The sequence below is a fragment of the Pseudophryne corroboree genome, chromosome 3 (assembly GCF_028390025.1).
Source record: "Pseudophryne corroboree isolate aPseCor3 chromosome 3, aPseCor3.hap2, whole genome shotgun sequence".
Classification (NCBI taxonomy): Eukaryota; Metazoa; Chordata; class Amphibia; order Anura; family Myobatrachidae; genus Pseudophryne; species Pseudophryne corroboree.
This window is the reverse complement of record NC_086446.1, coordinates 68,561,331-68,575,044: the sequence shown is the minus strand read 5'-3', so window position 1 is coordinate 68,575,044 and position 13,714 is coordinate 68,561,331. Positions and strand designations below refer to the sequence as shown.

Genomic DNA, 13,714 nt, shown 5'->3' with positions numbered 1-13,714 from the left:
TACTCTCCTTTTTTTAATCTCTTGCTATTAATGGTGGTGAGGGGAATGCACATGCACCTAGGCCTCACCCGTCTTTCTGCCACTGGGTCAGGGATAGGATGGGGAAGTGCAAGCAGCAATAGGGTGTAGCGGCAGCTAGGAGTCAGGGTTATGCTGTAGTGGGCAGTCGGTACCGGCCGGTGGTTGCACCATTATGTTTCATGTAATTTCTCCTGGGTGTATTATGTAGACACGCCACTCCAGCAGTGCACCTACTAATAAAATTAGCTGTGCACGCCTATGTTACCAGTATTCTAATTTATATGCTTTGATTAGGTCTAGCTTCAGGACCTCCATGGATCGAGATTGCTGCCTCTCACACAATGCAGTACGTGGGGTACATTTACTAAGCAGTGGCTTTTGCGAGCCACCGCTTCTCAAATATAATTAAGTTTAGAATTTAAAATGGTAATGATTAAAATAGGAAAACATTACGTGAAGCTGTTGCTTAGTAACCCCTATGCATCTGAAGGTCTGAGCGTCTATACGAAGGGGCCCACAACATCTATCCCACATAGCTGTGACATTTTACTCAGTAACCATTATGCATATTCCACAATGCCATTTGCAGTTCACCAAGATTAGATCACGATATGACCAAGCAGTAGGTCTTCTCTGTGTATCTTTTCAAATATTCTAGATAATTGGTATATGTCCGTGTGCACCTAATGAATGTGGACTTACATTACAGATATCTAGCTTATTGACCTGGCCATGGATCCAACACCTAATCAAACAAAAAATGTAGAACCTGTGCAACCTCATGAGAACACAATGACCATAGAAATACCGGCTCTGGGACGCCCCTTCTCCCTTGGGATGCTGTATGACTGTCGTGCTGATAAGCTCATTCCAGGTAAGTAAATATCTCTGTTGTGTTCTTATTTCAAACATCTGCTTTCTCTCTTCTCCTTTCTGCCTTCCTTTACTGGTTCTTCTGTCACTGGGGATGCTCTGTGGTTTTTCTCCTCTAGCTTCTTAAATCACTTCCAATTGCTCCAAACCCCAATCTCAGTCACAGTGCCATAACTAGACTTTTTGGTGCCCTATGCCAGTGAGAGAATTGGTGCCCCCCCCCCCCCCCATCCTTTTTCTAATAGGGACATAAAGCGCATGCCTCGTGGTGAAGGGGCATAAGATGGATCCCAGAGAAAACACATGCTATGATGCCCCTTCCCACATTTTATATACAGTATACACAAATCCTCTTTATACCACATTAATGCACTTAACTTGATAGCTTGCTGTTGTTCACTTACAATACCCATTATTAAATAACACATTTCAATATACTGCCATACCCAGGATTCAAACCTATAACCTGTTGAATTCTAATCATTGAGCTATTATGATCACTATATGAAGCTACTGATACTTTGTAAAAAAATAAATAAAAAAATTAGCATTGAAATGGAGAAGATCTATGTAGTGTGCAGCCACAAATCCAATCTCTTGCAGCCGCACACTACGTAGGTCTGCTCAGTCGCAATGCTAATCACCCCTTCACAAAGTACAAGGTAAACTTCAAATAGAATTCTCTAGCTTAGAATTATCTACCTTTCTCTTTAAGGGCACATAGCTCAATGAATAGATTGTCTGACTGCAATGCCACAGACAATGGGTTAGAATCCCGGGCATCAGAGGCAGAACTACCGCCAGTGCAACCAGTGCGTTGCACTGGGGCCCGCCACTGTCCAGGGGCCCAAAGCATGTAATGAGTCAAACTGACTCATTACATGCCACTGTGTGCTGCGGGCAACCGCTGCCTGCAGCACACAGCCGCCCGGACAGAGAGGAGAGGAGCGCAGCGGTACGGGGGAGAAGGATGAGGAGGGAGGTGGAGGAGGGAGCCGCAGCAGCGCTTTACTACTGGTTGAGGCGCTGCTGTCCCTCTGCTTCACTATAGGCTGTCTTCCGAGAACAGCCTATAGTGAAGCAGAGGGGCAGCAGCAGCGCCTCCACCAATAACACAGCGCTGCTGTGGCTCCCTCCTACACCTCACCCCTCCTCCTTCTCTCCTGCCCGGGAATCGTGACCAGAAGCTGCACCGAGGAGCCTGAGCCAGCGGAGAGGGTAAATATAAGTCTGTCTGTCTGTCTGTCTGTGTCTGTCTGTCTCTTTCTTTCCATGTACAAAAAGGGGGACTGCCTGCCGCAATGTGTAAAAAGGGGGAATCTGCCTGCCGTAATGTGTAAAAAGGGCACGCTGTCTGCCGCTATGTTTAACAAGGGCACGCTGTCTGCCGTTATGTGTAAAAAGGGGGACGCTGTCTGCCGTAATGTTTAAAAAGGGGACACTGTCTGTTGTAATGTGTTAAAAGAGGAATCTGTCTGCCGTAAGGTGTAAAAGGGTCTCTACCTGGTGTAGTGGTGCTACTGTGCGGCGTAATTTGAATAATGGAGACTACTGTGCACCGTTTTATGAATTGGTATTATTTTGTGGCCACACCCCTTCCCCACGAAGCCACGCCACTATGTATTTTTGCGCTCGCCTACTTGCCTGTTTTGCATGCAGGGGTGGGGCTCCGATGCCGTTTCTTGCACACAGTGCTAAAATGTCTAGTTACGGCACTGTTGCTAGGTATCCATTTCTCTGGCCCTGAGCAGGTCCCCCTCACCAGGTCCTCTCCAGGGGTGAGGGGGTGGACTTGGATGGGATGGGGGGCCCAAAGCATTTTGTCGCACATGGGCCCACCGCTCGCTAGTTCCGCCACTGCCGGGCATATCAGCATCTTGAAATTTAATAAAGGACAGTGTGACTGAATAACAAAAATCTTAAGTTGAGTTCATGAATGTTGTGTAAGTATTAGCAACAGAAGGGGTGTGGGTAGGAGAAAGGGGCGGTCAGGAGATGCTTGGCTTCAAAAAGGGGGAATCTTTAAGTGAAAGTAATTAAAACAGATAATTGACAAGTGCCAACAGTGCCCCCTATCCAGCAGCGCTATGTGCGTTGCCCCCTCCGCGCACACCTAGTTACTTCCCTGCTCATCCACATCTTCCTCTAGTCTAGTACTGGACCTTTCCCATTTCTTTTTAACACTTTAGAATATTTTCTTTGTATATTTATATATTTATCTTCCTTTGTCTTTATCTCTGTTAAATTACTTCTGCTGCAATGCAATAGTTCTAGCTTGTTCCTTGTATGAGGAGTTTGTCTGATGTGTTGTAAACACATTTATAAAATAAATAGGTTACATTAGATTCAGGAAGGAGTCTGTTAAGATACAGGTGACTAAATGTTTTTGTTATTATTCAGGTATAACATTTTGGAACCATCAGGCATTGCGAGAGAATGTGGCATCTACACCTCTAGAGAATACGTCATTTGACATTATAGCCTCAGACACTGTTTCTGAGAAATCATCCGCTCTGAATATCTCAGCATCTATAAAAGCCAGTTTCCTCTCTGGTCTGATTGAAGTTGGTGGATCTGCCCGTTACATAAATGACACAAAAACATCTAAGAACCAAGCCAGAGTCACCCTAAAGTACTCAAGAACCACAAGGTTTGAGCAGCTGAGCATGGACCATTTAGGTATCCAGAACATGACTTACCATGGTGTGTTTGACAAAGGGACGGCCACCCATGTGGTCACTGGTATATTGTATGGTGCTCAAGCCTTCTTTATATTTGATCGTGAGCTGTCTGAATCAGATATACAAGGAAATCTTGAAATACAAGGACATTTCAAGGTCATGATTAGAAAGGTTCCCTCATTTACCACCAAAGGAAAGGGAGATCTGACAATGAATGATAAAGATAAGGCAGAAGTGAAAAAATTTAGCTGTAAGTTTCATGGAGACTTCGCCCTGGAGAGCAATCCGGTCACATATTTAGATGCCATAAAGGTTTATACCGACCTCCCAAAGTTACTAGGAGAGAGAGGGGAAAAGGCTGTACCTGTGAAAGTATGGCTGTATCCACTGAGGAAGCTGGACAGTAAAGCTGCCCGGTTGGTTATAGACATCCGTGAAGATCTTGTATACAGGACAGAAAAGGTGATACAGCAAATGATAGATGTTAAAATACAGTGTAATGATCTGATGAGACATCCGGCTGCAGAGAAATTTCCTGACATCAAGAATACCATCACTGAGTTCAGAGAGCAGTGTGATCAATTTACACTCACATTTAAGAAGCAGCTTGCACGGACCTTACCCTCTATCCGTGGTGGGGGATCAGAGGAAGCTGCACTTGCTGACATTTTACTTGGTATACAAAAATCTCCATTTGATAAGCTCCACATTACACAGTTTCTAATCGCAATAGAACAAGAGATGGATACTGTGAGCTCCTATCTGGAAGCGCTGCCCAACATCAAAGTATTACCAACTGAGATTGAAAGAAACAAACTAATACTTAGCCCTATGACTGAACATGTGGTGTGTTTTAATTTTACATCACTAAATGAGGAGGAGCCATATCTTTCTGATATGTGTAATTGGCTCCAATCACCTGGACACACTGTCTATGAGAATAGAAATATCTCACCATGGTTCAAGGACAAAGATGTCTCTATGAGAGCAAAGAGATGCGTGAGAGCATTTCCAGAATTTGCTGCAGCCAATGCAACTAGTGAGAAGACCCGATTCATTATCTCATCTGTCCCAGACCAGAGTAGTCCTGGAGTCTCTATTTACCTGTATGAGTGCGTGGGTTTGCTGAGTGAAAAGTTTGAGCCTCCAACAAAACCTAATCCCCTAGTTATCAGTGGTAGGACACATGAGAGTATGGATCTCATCCTCAGTCCTGCAGACATTGGGAAAGAGTTCATAGAGGGATACAAAATAGAGTATAGATCTGCTGGGACGGAGAACTGGTCACATATTATAACAAAGCATAAAGATCAGAAGATCACAGTTACAGGACTAAAGCCTAATAAAAATTATCAGCTCAGATACTCTGCAGTGTGTAAACCAGGACTCAGCGCTGCCAGTGATGTTACAAAAGATGAAAGAACTCTTCCCACTAGTCCACCTGAAGCCACACGTGAAGCTGCTAAACCATCCTATGTTATATTAATTGTAAAGAAACCAACTATAATTGGACATGGAGCCACAATAACGGAGTATAAAGTTGAATACAAGGAAAAAGCTGAAAAGCAAGATGGGAGGTGGCTGGAATATAGATCAGGAGAGTTTTGTATTATTGAGAAGCTAAAGCCAATGACATCCTACATAATACGTGTGTCAGCCATATGTGGTGATTCTGGGGTCAGTGCTCCCAGTGATGAGGTCGTAGTTACAACAACAAAAGAAAGATCCTTTAATCTTAAGAATCAAAAGCAAGAAAACAGTATTCTGCTAAAGAAAAAAGAAAAAGGGAAGCCTTCTGTATATCAGCTGAACATGGATCTTTGTGACTCTGGATATCGTAAGTACAGCTTGGGAAAAGAAAACCTCCAGAAACCTAATAAAGTGATTCTATTAGTAGGAGCTACAGGAACAGGAAAAACATCCCTGATCAATGGGATGGCCAACTACATCTTAGGTGTGGAATGGAAAGATGACTTTAGGTTCAGACTTGTAGACGAAGCTACAGATACATCTGAGGCTCATAGCCAAACCTCTCTAGTTACAGCCTACAACTTGCATTATGAAGATGGCTATGAAATCCCTTATTCCCTCACCGTGATAGACACACCAGGGTTTGGAGACACACGAGGAATAGCACAGGACAAGAAGATCATAGAGGACATTGCAGCATTTCTTACAGTGGACAATGGCATTGATCAGATAGATGCTGTGTGCTTTGTAGTACAGTCATCTTTGGCTCGGCTGACACACATCCAGAAATATATTTGTGAATCTGTGTTTTCTACCTTTGGAAAAGATATCAGAGACAACATAATGATCCTGATAAACTTCTCAGATGGTGAGAAACCTCCAGTACTACAAGCCATAAAAGTAGCTGACATCCCCTACCCTGTGGACAGTAATGGTGACCCCGTTCACATCAAGTTCAACAACTCGGCTCTATTTGCCAGCAATCAGGCCAGTGACATGAGTTTTACTGAGATGTTCTGGATGATGGGGGAGCAAAGTATGGGAACATTTTTCAGCTATCTGACAAATATAGAAACCAAAAGTCTGATGCTGACCAAGAAAGTCATCAAGGAATGGAATAGGCTTCAGATTACTGTACAGGCCTTACAGTCAAATATAAAGGCTGGGCTAATGATACTGGAAGTAATAAGAAAGACCAAGGAAGCTCTGCAGCAGAACAAGGACTGTATGGCAGCAAATGAGGACTTGGAGTATGAGGTAACTCTCCCGGTACTGAAAGTGATAACAGGCTGTTCTGTGACTAGAACAGAAAAAATAATCTTTAAAGCACATACACAGACTGTAGAAAAAATGTCCAAACAACCGTACATGGAATATAATTTTGTGAAAGGAGTAGTGTTTGATCTTAATATCATGGCCTGCAAGAGTCTGATGCGCCTCCATAAAATTGCTCTAAGACCAACCCCTCTGTCAGACCCTGAACATATTGGCCTAATGATACAGAGTGAGGAACAAGAAGCCAAACCAGGATATCATGAGAGAATCCAGTCCCTGATGGAGGTCAGACAGCAGGCAGAGATATTAAAGAAGATTGACAAGGGAGAAGAGTTGTTGCACTGATCTCATTATGGTGCACACAATAGACAGCACAGGAGAAGATACCAATAAGAGGTATCTGATGTACAGATAAGAGGTATCAGATATACAGATGTATAATACAGACGGCAGCATTATAACTTACCGGAAAGAAATAGTGTTATCAACAAATGTATTTGCTTATATGTTCTATATAGGTTTGTGCAAGGAAAGTGTGTGATTCCACATCAGTAGATTGTTTGATATCTATAATATCAATCAATCTAAATGTGAAAATGTACTGGGATAGGATCTTCTATGTTGTGGTTTTGGCGGTGCACCAAGGAGTCAATGGGGTCAATTCAATTGACCGCAAAGTGAATAGCTGCCGGGAGTTTATTCATGGGGCTATTCAATTCTGTGCGATGTTAAGTCGGAGAGTGCTCATTCTCCCGGACCAAACAGGGTGCTTTGTCAGGAGAACGGGAATTCTCTGACTTAACACCCCGGCGCGATGCGGATTCCCGACAGAATCAGCATTGCACCGGTCGCGCGCCTGCATTTTTGTCATATTTCTGCTCGCATCCCCCAGGGAAGCGTGAAGAAATCTCTGTGGTGCTGCTGACTCCGTGCTGAATTGAATAGCCCCGGGAGTAAACTCCCGGCGGCTCTTTCCTTTGTGGTCACTCGAATTTACCCCAATGGGTATTATTGTGGCTATGAGAAGAAAAAAAGTAGATTCTTGTGTGGGTGAACGCTTCAGGAAAAAATTCTGTTCTATCTGACAATTTTTCAAATGTAACTTTTATTTGGGTTACTATAAACTATGTTTGTGTGTCTAGGTAAAAAAATGGAAGAAAGGAAAACTCTACAAAATCAAATCCCCATAGAGAGGGGAAAGGACAGAGAAACCAGGAACAATTTGAGGTGCACTCAACCCAACTAACAAGATTTAGTGTATTTATTATCAGAAATGTGTATCCACACTGTAATATCTAATAAAGGTTTACATGCTCATCATCTGGATTAATACTTGAAATTATTATTGCTTATGGGACTTGAATGTGTCCTTTATTAATAATAGAGCGAAATGTTAAAATCGAAAGTTAAAAATGTGATAGAAATAGAATAAATTGTGAATAAAGATTTAAAAACAAGCTAATGTGTTATTCCCTTCATGTGTTTCTTTAGAATTATTTCTAATGTACATAAATATGCATATGTTTGTGCAGCACTGTAGCAGTGCTGAATTTAATAAAAACGTATGCTTTCCGTATAATTTGGATCTTATATCATATACCACAAGGGGAGATATGTAATCTTGCCTTTTAAGTTACAAGCTGTTACATTAAGTTGTAGCTGATGTTTAAATATTGCAACAGTGAGTCTCTTTTGCACAGACTGTGGGTGTAATGACTTATTCCTTAGTCTTGTGGTTTAAATCAAATGAAACATTGTTGCTAAGTATATGACTCATGCACTACATCCAGAACACCACACAGTACAAATACCCTTGTAGTATGACATATATTGCCTAATCACAGAGAGAACTGTTAGGAGATATGTCTTACAATGACAACAATTATTAGGTCATATGCAGATATATAAGTTAATATCCTACATGCAATAATAGTCCTAGATGGCTGGCTGCCTTTTTACACTGTATTGTGTTGAATCTACTCAGTGAGTCACGGCAGTATTTTAGTATCCGTGGATCATATTAGTGGTACGTATATAGAGAGAATAGATAAATTAGTATTTCCTAATGATTCGTTATTAAGCTGCACTGTATAAAATTGTATCAGATCAGTGTCACACAGCAGTTCTTTGTACCCATTATCTGTGCTTATTATGTGTCGTTCTCTAATACTCACAATTAGCTGATAGGTCTACAGGGTATATAACACTGCTTATTTTAGCATTGTCTGTGTGTCTAGGTACAGTATTTGATACACAGTGTAAATTAGCAGTAGTTGCTTCTCGTGCTACAGAGTATTCAATTGTGTCTGTGCTGGACATATAAATAGCCCTTAAAAAATACTGATCATGTTTAGATATGTGCAGACTTGTTGCATTTTATACATATATCATATTAGTAGTACCTATATAAACAGAATAAATAGGTGTTGCCTATATAGGATAAATGCACAATGATTTGTTATTGAGCTATACTGTATGAAATTGTATCAGATCAGTGTTATGTAGCAGCACTTCATACCCACCCTCTGTGTACTTATTATGTATCATTTTTATTAATGTTCAGAATTAGCTGGAAGGTATGCAGGATAAATAAAACTGCTTATTCCTGCATTATCTGTGTATATAAGTATACAATATAAATTAGCAGTAGTTAGTTCTAATGCCACATAGAGTTACGTTATGCATGTGCTGGACATATGAATGGCCCTTAAAAATCACTGATCGTGTTTAGATGTATGTAGACATATTGCACTTCATGCAAATACCAAAAGACACTAACATATATATATATATATATATATATATATATATATATATATATATATATATATATCAAGGAAAAAAGAGGCGGCACTCGGAGTCTGGATAATCAAAGTGTATTCATAAAAAAAGTGGCATCAACGTTTCGGGGACCAGTTCCCCTTCTTCAGGATAAAGTGACAGTGCATAAAACAATTTAAATAACAGACCCCATTACTCACCCCGTTCACACGTGTGTTCAAACTTCAGATCGTTACCAGCTGACCGCCCGTCGGAGCCTCCGCTCGGCGCCTCCGCTCGCATCAGCGTGACCCAGAAGTGACGTCGCGGGACCCCTCCGATGTGGCCATGGTAACACTGTACACAAAACAAACAAAACAACAGTGTAACCAGCGTATGCTGTAACATCATACTGTGAAAAATATCAACTTAATCACTAAGTGCTTCTGTGTAGGTTATTAAACCCATGTTGCGCTCTTACTAATTAAACAGATGTTTAAAAAATTGTAGCTGTGTGTTAAAAAACGTGACTTAATACAATTCAATATTAAAACAATGGACCGCATGCCTGGCAACCTGATGGCCCTGTGCTTTCACTATCCTACTTATATTACACGCCGGACATACTCCGTTCAGGGCTAAAATACCTATGTTACATTACTGCTGCGATTGGCACACAGTGCACACCCCATCCCGAATGGCAATCCTCAATTATATTCATTCAACCCAGTGCTTATTGTCCCACCCAGGATCAGAGCTGGTGGAAGGACCATTTGAATGTTCCTGAACATTATGGTTCTATCTGCAAAACCTTAACACAATTTTGTGGAAGAAAAAGACCTTTAATGAATAAAAAGTTTTTTATAAAAAATTAATTAGGCCCAAATTGTCATTAAGACCATTTGGTTTTAGCGTGTTAAGCCTATGGATCCAAATTGACTCAAGTTGTAGGAGTCTTTTGCCCTGTTGCCCCCCCGCACTGAGTCTGGGATGTGGTCAATAATGCGATGCTTTAGGGTGGCCATACTGTGGCGATGTTCCACAAAATGTTTGGCAAGAGGCTGGTCCCCCTCTCCTGTAGCTAAAGCGTTTCTGATGGCCTGCCTGTGCTGTGCCATCCTGACCTTAAATTGGCATTCTGTTTTGCCTATATAGTAGCGTCCGCAGGGGCACATGATGGCATATATCACAAATTTTGAACTACAGGTGAGTGGCCATTTGATTTTATAACTCTTCCCTGAGCAGGGGTGGGAAATGGAATCGCCTGGTGACATATACGTGCAGGTTGTGCACCCGGTGCATTTAAAACACCCATTTTTTCTTGTCATAAAATGAGTAGGTTTTGTTTTAAATTTGGACATGTCAGTTTTGACCAATAGATCCTTAATGCTCCTGCCCTTTGTGTAACTGGGCATCACTCGTGAACCCCGAAAAATCTCCAACTCTGGGTCACTTGCCACTATAGGCCAAAGGGCCCGTAGTTTGTGTTGCACTTGCCTGCTATTGGTTTTATATTCACATACCCACGGGATAGTTTTAGACATATCTTTAGTATTAGCTGGTATAAATAAATCATTTCTCTTTGCCGCAGTTGCTTTAATGCGAGCCGCAGAGAGTAATTTCTGTGGGTACCCTCTTTCTCGGAACCTGTGTTCCATCTCATCAAGTTGTGCATCCCTCGTTTGTACCTGGCTATTAGTCCTGCACACTCGAAGGAACTGTGAATAGGGCAGGCCCTTGATGGTCGCAGGTGGATGGAAACTGTCATGGCGCAGTATTGTATTGCGGTCTGTGGGTTTCCTATACAAACATGTCTCCAACCTGCCGTTTTGCAGTTTAATCAAAATGTCTAAAAAACAAATTTCTTGGGGGCTATTAACCAAAGTTAGTTTGGCTGGGCATTCAGATTGATTATGGAACTCAACCACCTCAATTAAATCCAAAACCTCCCCCCTCCACAGTATGAGCACATCGTCTATGTACCGAAAGTATAAAAATAGACGTTCTGATATCATTGGATTAGCCAAAAAGAGGTCACTTTCCACCTCCCACATGTAAGCATTCGCAAACGAGGGTGCTACGGAAGATCCCATAGCACACCCCGTTCGTCGGCGAAAGAATTTGCCATCAAAAATAAAAAAATTATGTGACAAAGTAAATTGCAACAGCTGTATGTAAAAATCAATATCGGGGCCTGAGTAGGCAATATTGCCAGTAATCAGTCTCCTGACTGCCTGTATACCTGCCTGGTGCGGAATGCAGGTATACAGGCTGGTCACATCTATAGTGACCAGGGACACATCCCCTGGGACCTGTTCTATATTGGCTAGTATTTTTAACAAAGAGCTGGAATCTTTCAAATGTGTACTGGTACCCTGTACACAGGGTTGAAGAAAAACATCTAGGTAAATAGCCACTGGTTCACACAGAGACGGTGGCTATTTACCTAGATGTTTTTCTTCAACCCTGTGTACAGGGTACCAGTACACATTTGAAAGATTCCAGCTCTTTGTTAAAAATACTAGCCAATATAGAACAGGTCCCAGGGGATGTGTCCCTGGTCACTATAGATGTGACCAGCCTGTATACCTGCATTCCGCACCAGGCAGGTATACAGGCAGTCAGGAGACTGATTACTGGCAATATTGCCTACTCAGGCCCTGATATTGATTTTTACATACAGCTGTTGCAATTTACTTTGTCACATAATTTTTTTATTTTTGATGGCAAATTCTTTCGCCGACGAACGGGGTGTGCTATGGGATCTTCCGTAGCACCCTCGTTTGCGAATGCTTACATGTGGGAGGTGGAAAGTGACCTCTTTTTGGCTAATCCAATGATATCAGAACGTCTATTTTTATACTTTCGGTACATAGACGATGTGCTCATACTGTGGAGGGGGGAGGTTTTGGATTTAATTGAGGTGGTTGAGTTCCATAATCAATCTGAATGCCCAGCCAAACTAACTTTGGTTAATAGCCCCCAAGAAATTTGTTTTTTAGACATTTTGATTAAACTGCAAAACGGCAGGTTGGAGACATGTTTGTATAGGAAACCCACAGACCGCAATACAATACTGCGCCATGACAGTTTCCATCCACCTGCGACCATCAAGGGCCTGCCCTATTCACAGTTCCTTCGAGTGTGCAGGACTAATAGCCAGGTACAAACTAGGGATGCACAACTTGATGAGATGGAACACAGGTTCCGAGAAAGAGGGTACCCACAGAAATTACTCTCTGCGGCTCGCATTAAAGCAACTGCGGCAAAGAGAAATGATTTATTTATACCAGCTAATACTAAAGATATGTCTAAAACTATCCCGTGGGTATGTGAATATAAAACCAATAGCAGGCAAGTGCAACACAAACTACGGGCCCTTTGGCCTATAGTGGCAAGTGACCCAGAGTTGGAGATTTTTCGGGGTTCACGAGTGATGCCCAGTTACACAAAGGGCAGGAGCATTAAGGATCTATTGGTCAAAACTGACATGTCCAAATTTAAAACAAAACCTACTCATTTTATGACAAGAAAAAATGGGTGTTTTAAATGCACCGGGTGCACAACCTGCACGTATATGTCACCAGGCGATTCCATTTCCCACCCCTGCTCAGGGAAGAGTTATAAAATCAAATGGCCACTCACCTGTAGTTCAAAATTTGTGATATATGCCATCATGTGCCCCTGCGGACGCTACTATATAGGCAAAACAGAATGCCAATTTAAGGTCAGGATGGCACAGCACAGGCAGGCCATCAGAAACGCTTTAGCTACAGGAGAGGGGGACCAGCCTGTTGCCAAACATTTTGTGGAACATCGCCACAGTATGGCCACCCTAAAGCATCGCATTATTGACCACATCCCAGACTCAGTGCGGGGGGGCAACAGGGGCAAAAGACTCCTACAACTTGAGTCAATTTGGATCCATAGGCTTAACACGCTAAAACCAAATGGTCTTAATGACAATTTGGGCCTAATTAATTTTTTATAAAAAACTTTTTATTCATTAAAGGTCTTTTTCTTCCACAAAATTGTGTTAAGGTTTTGCAGATAGAACCATAATGTTCAGGAACATTCAAATGGTCCTTCCACCAGCTTTGATCCTGGGTGGGACAATAAGCACTGGGTTGAATGAATATAATTGAGGATTGCCATTCGGGATGGGGTGTGCACTGTGTGCCAATCGCAGCAGTAATGTAACATAGGTATTTTAGCCCTGAACGGAGTATGTCCGGCGTGTAATATAAGTAGGATAGTGAAAGCACAGGGCCATCAGGTTGCCAGGCATGCGGTCCATTGTTACTCAGTGTAAGCTACGTGATTTCTGTGCTCAGCAATTGCTTAGTGCAAACGTTTTAACAATTTACAATGGCATACTAATAATACTCAGTGCCACATACACACATCAATTTTCCCCTCTTGTCAATCAATATATATATATATATATATATATATATAATGTGTAGTGTCTTTTGGTATTTGCATGAAGTGCAATATGTCTACATACATCTAAACACGATCAGTGATTTTTAAGGGCCATTCATGTGTCCAGCACATGCATAACGTAACTCTATGTGGCATTAGAACTAACTACTGCTAATTTATATTGTATATTAAATACTTATATACACAGA

General features: G+C 41.8%; 1 protein-coding gene across 2 annotated transcripts in view; it reads left to right on the top strand.

Annotated features, from left to right (window-relative positions):
• Window positions 1-7,641, top strand: part of LOC135054767 (neoverrucotoxin subunit beta-like) — a 60,232-nt gene extending 52,591 nt beyond the window's left edge. Inside the window, exons 2-4 of one of the 2 annotated variants that reach the window (XR_010243567.1) lie at window positions 731-895; window positions 3,295-6,716; window positions 7,463-7,641. Coding sequence is in view for 1 of the 2 variants with exons in the window: in XM_063958087.1 (XP_063814157.1) it covers window positions 754-895; window positions 3,295-6,665 (3,513 nt within the window). In the remaining variant the exon portion in view is untranslated. Of the gene's footprint in view, window positions 1-730; window positions 896-3,294; window positions 6,720-7,462 lie in introns of those variants that run through there. The other variant, XM_063958087.1, reaches the window with a different exon arrangement.
• Window positions 7,642-13,714: the final 6,073 nt, after the last annotated feature.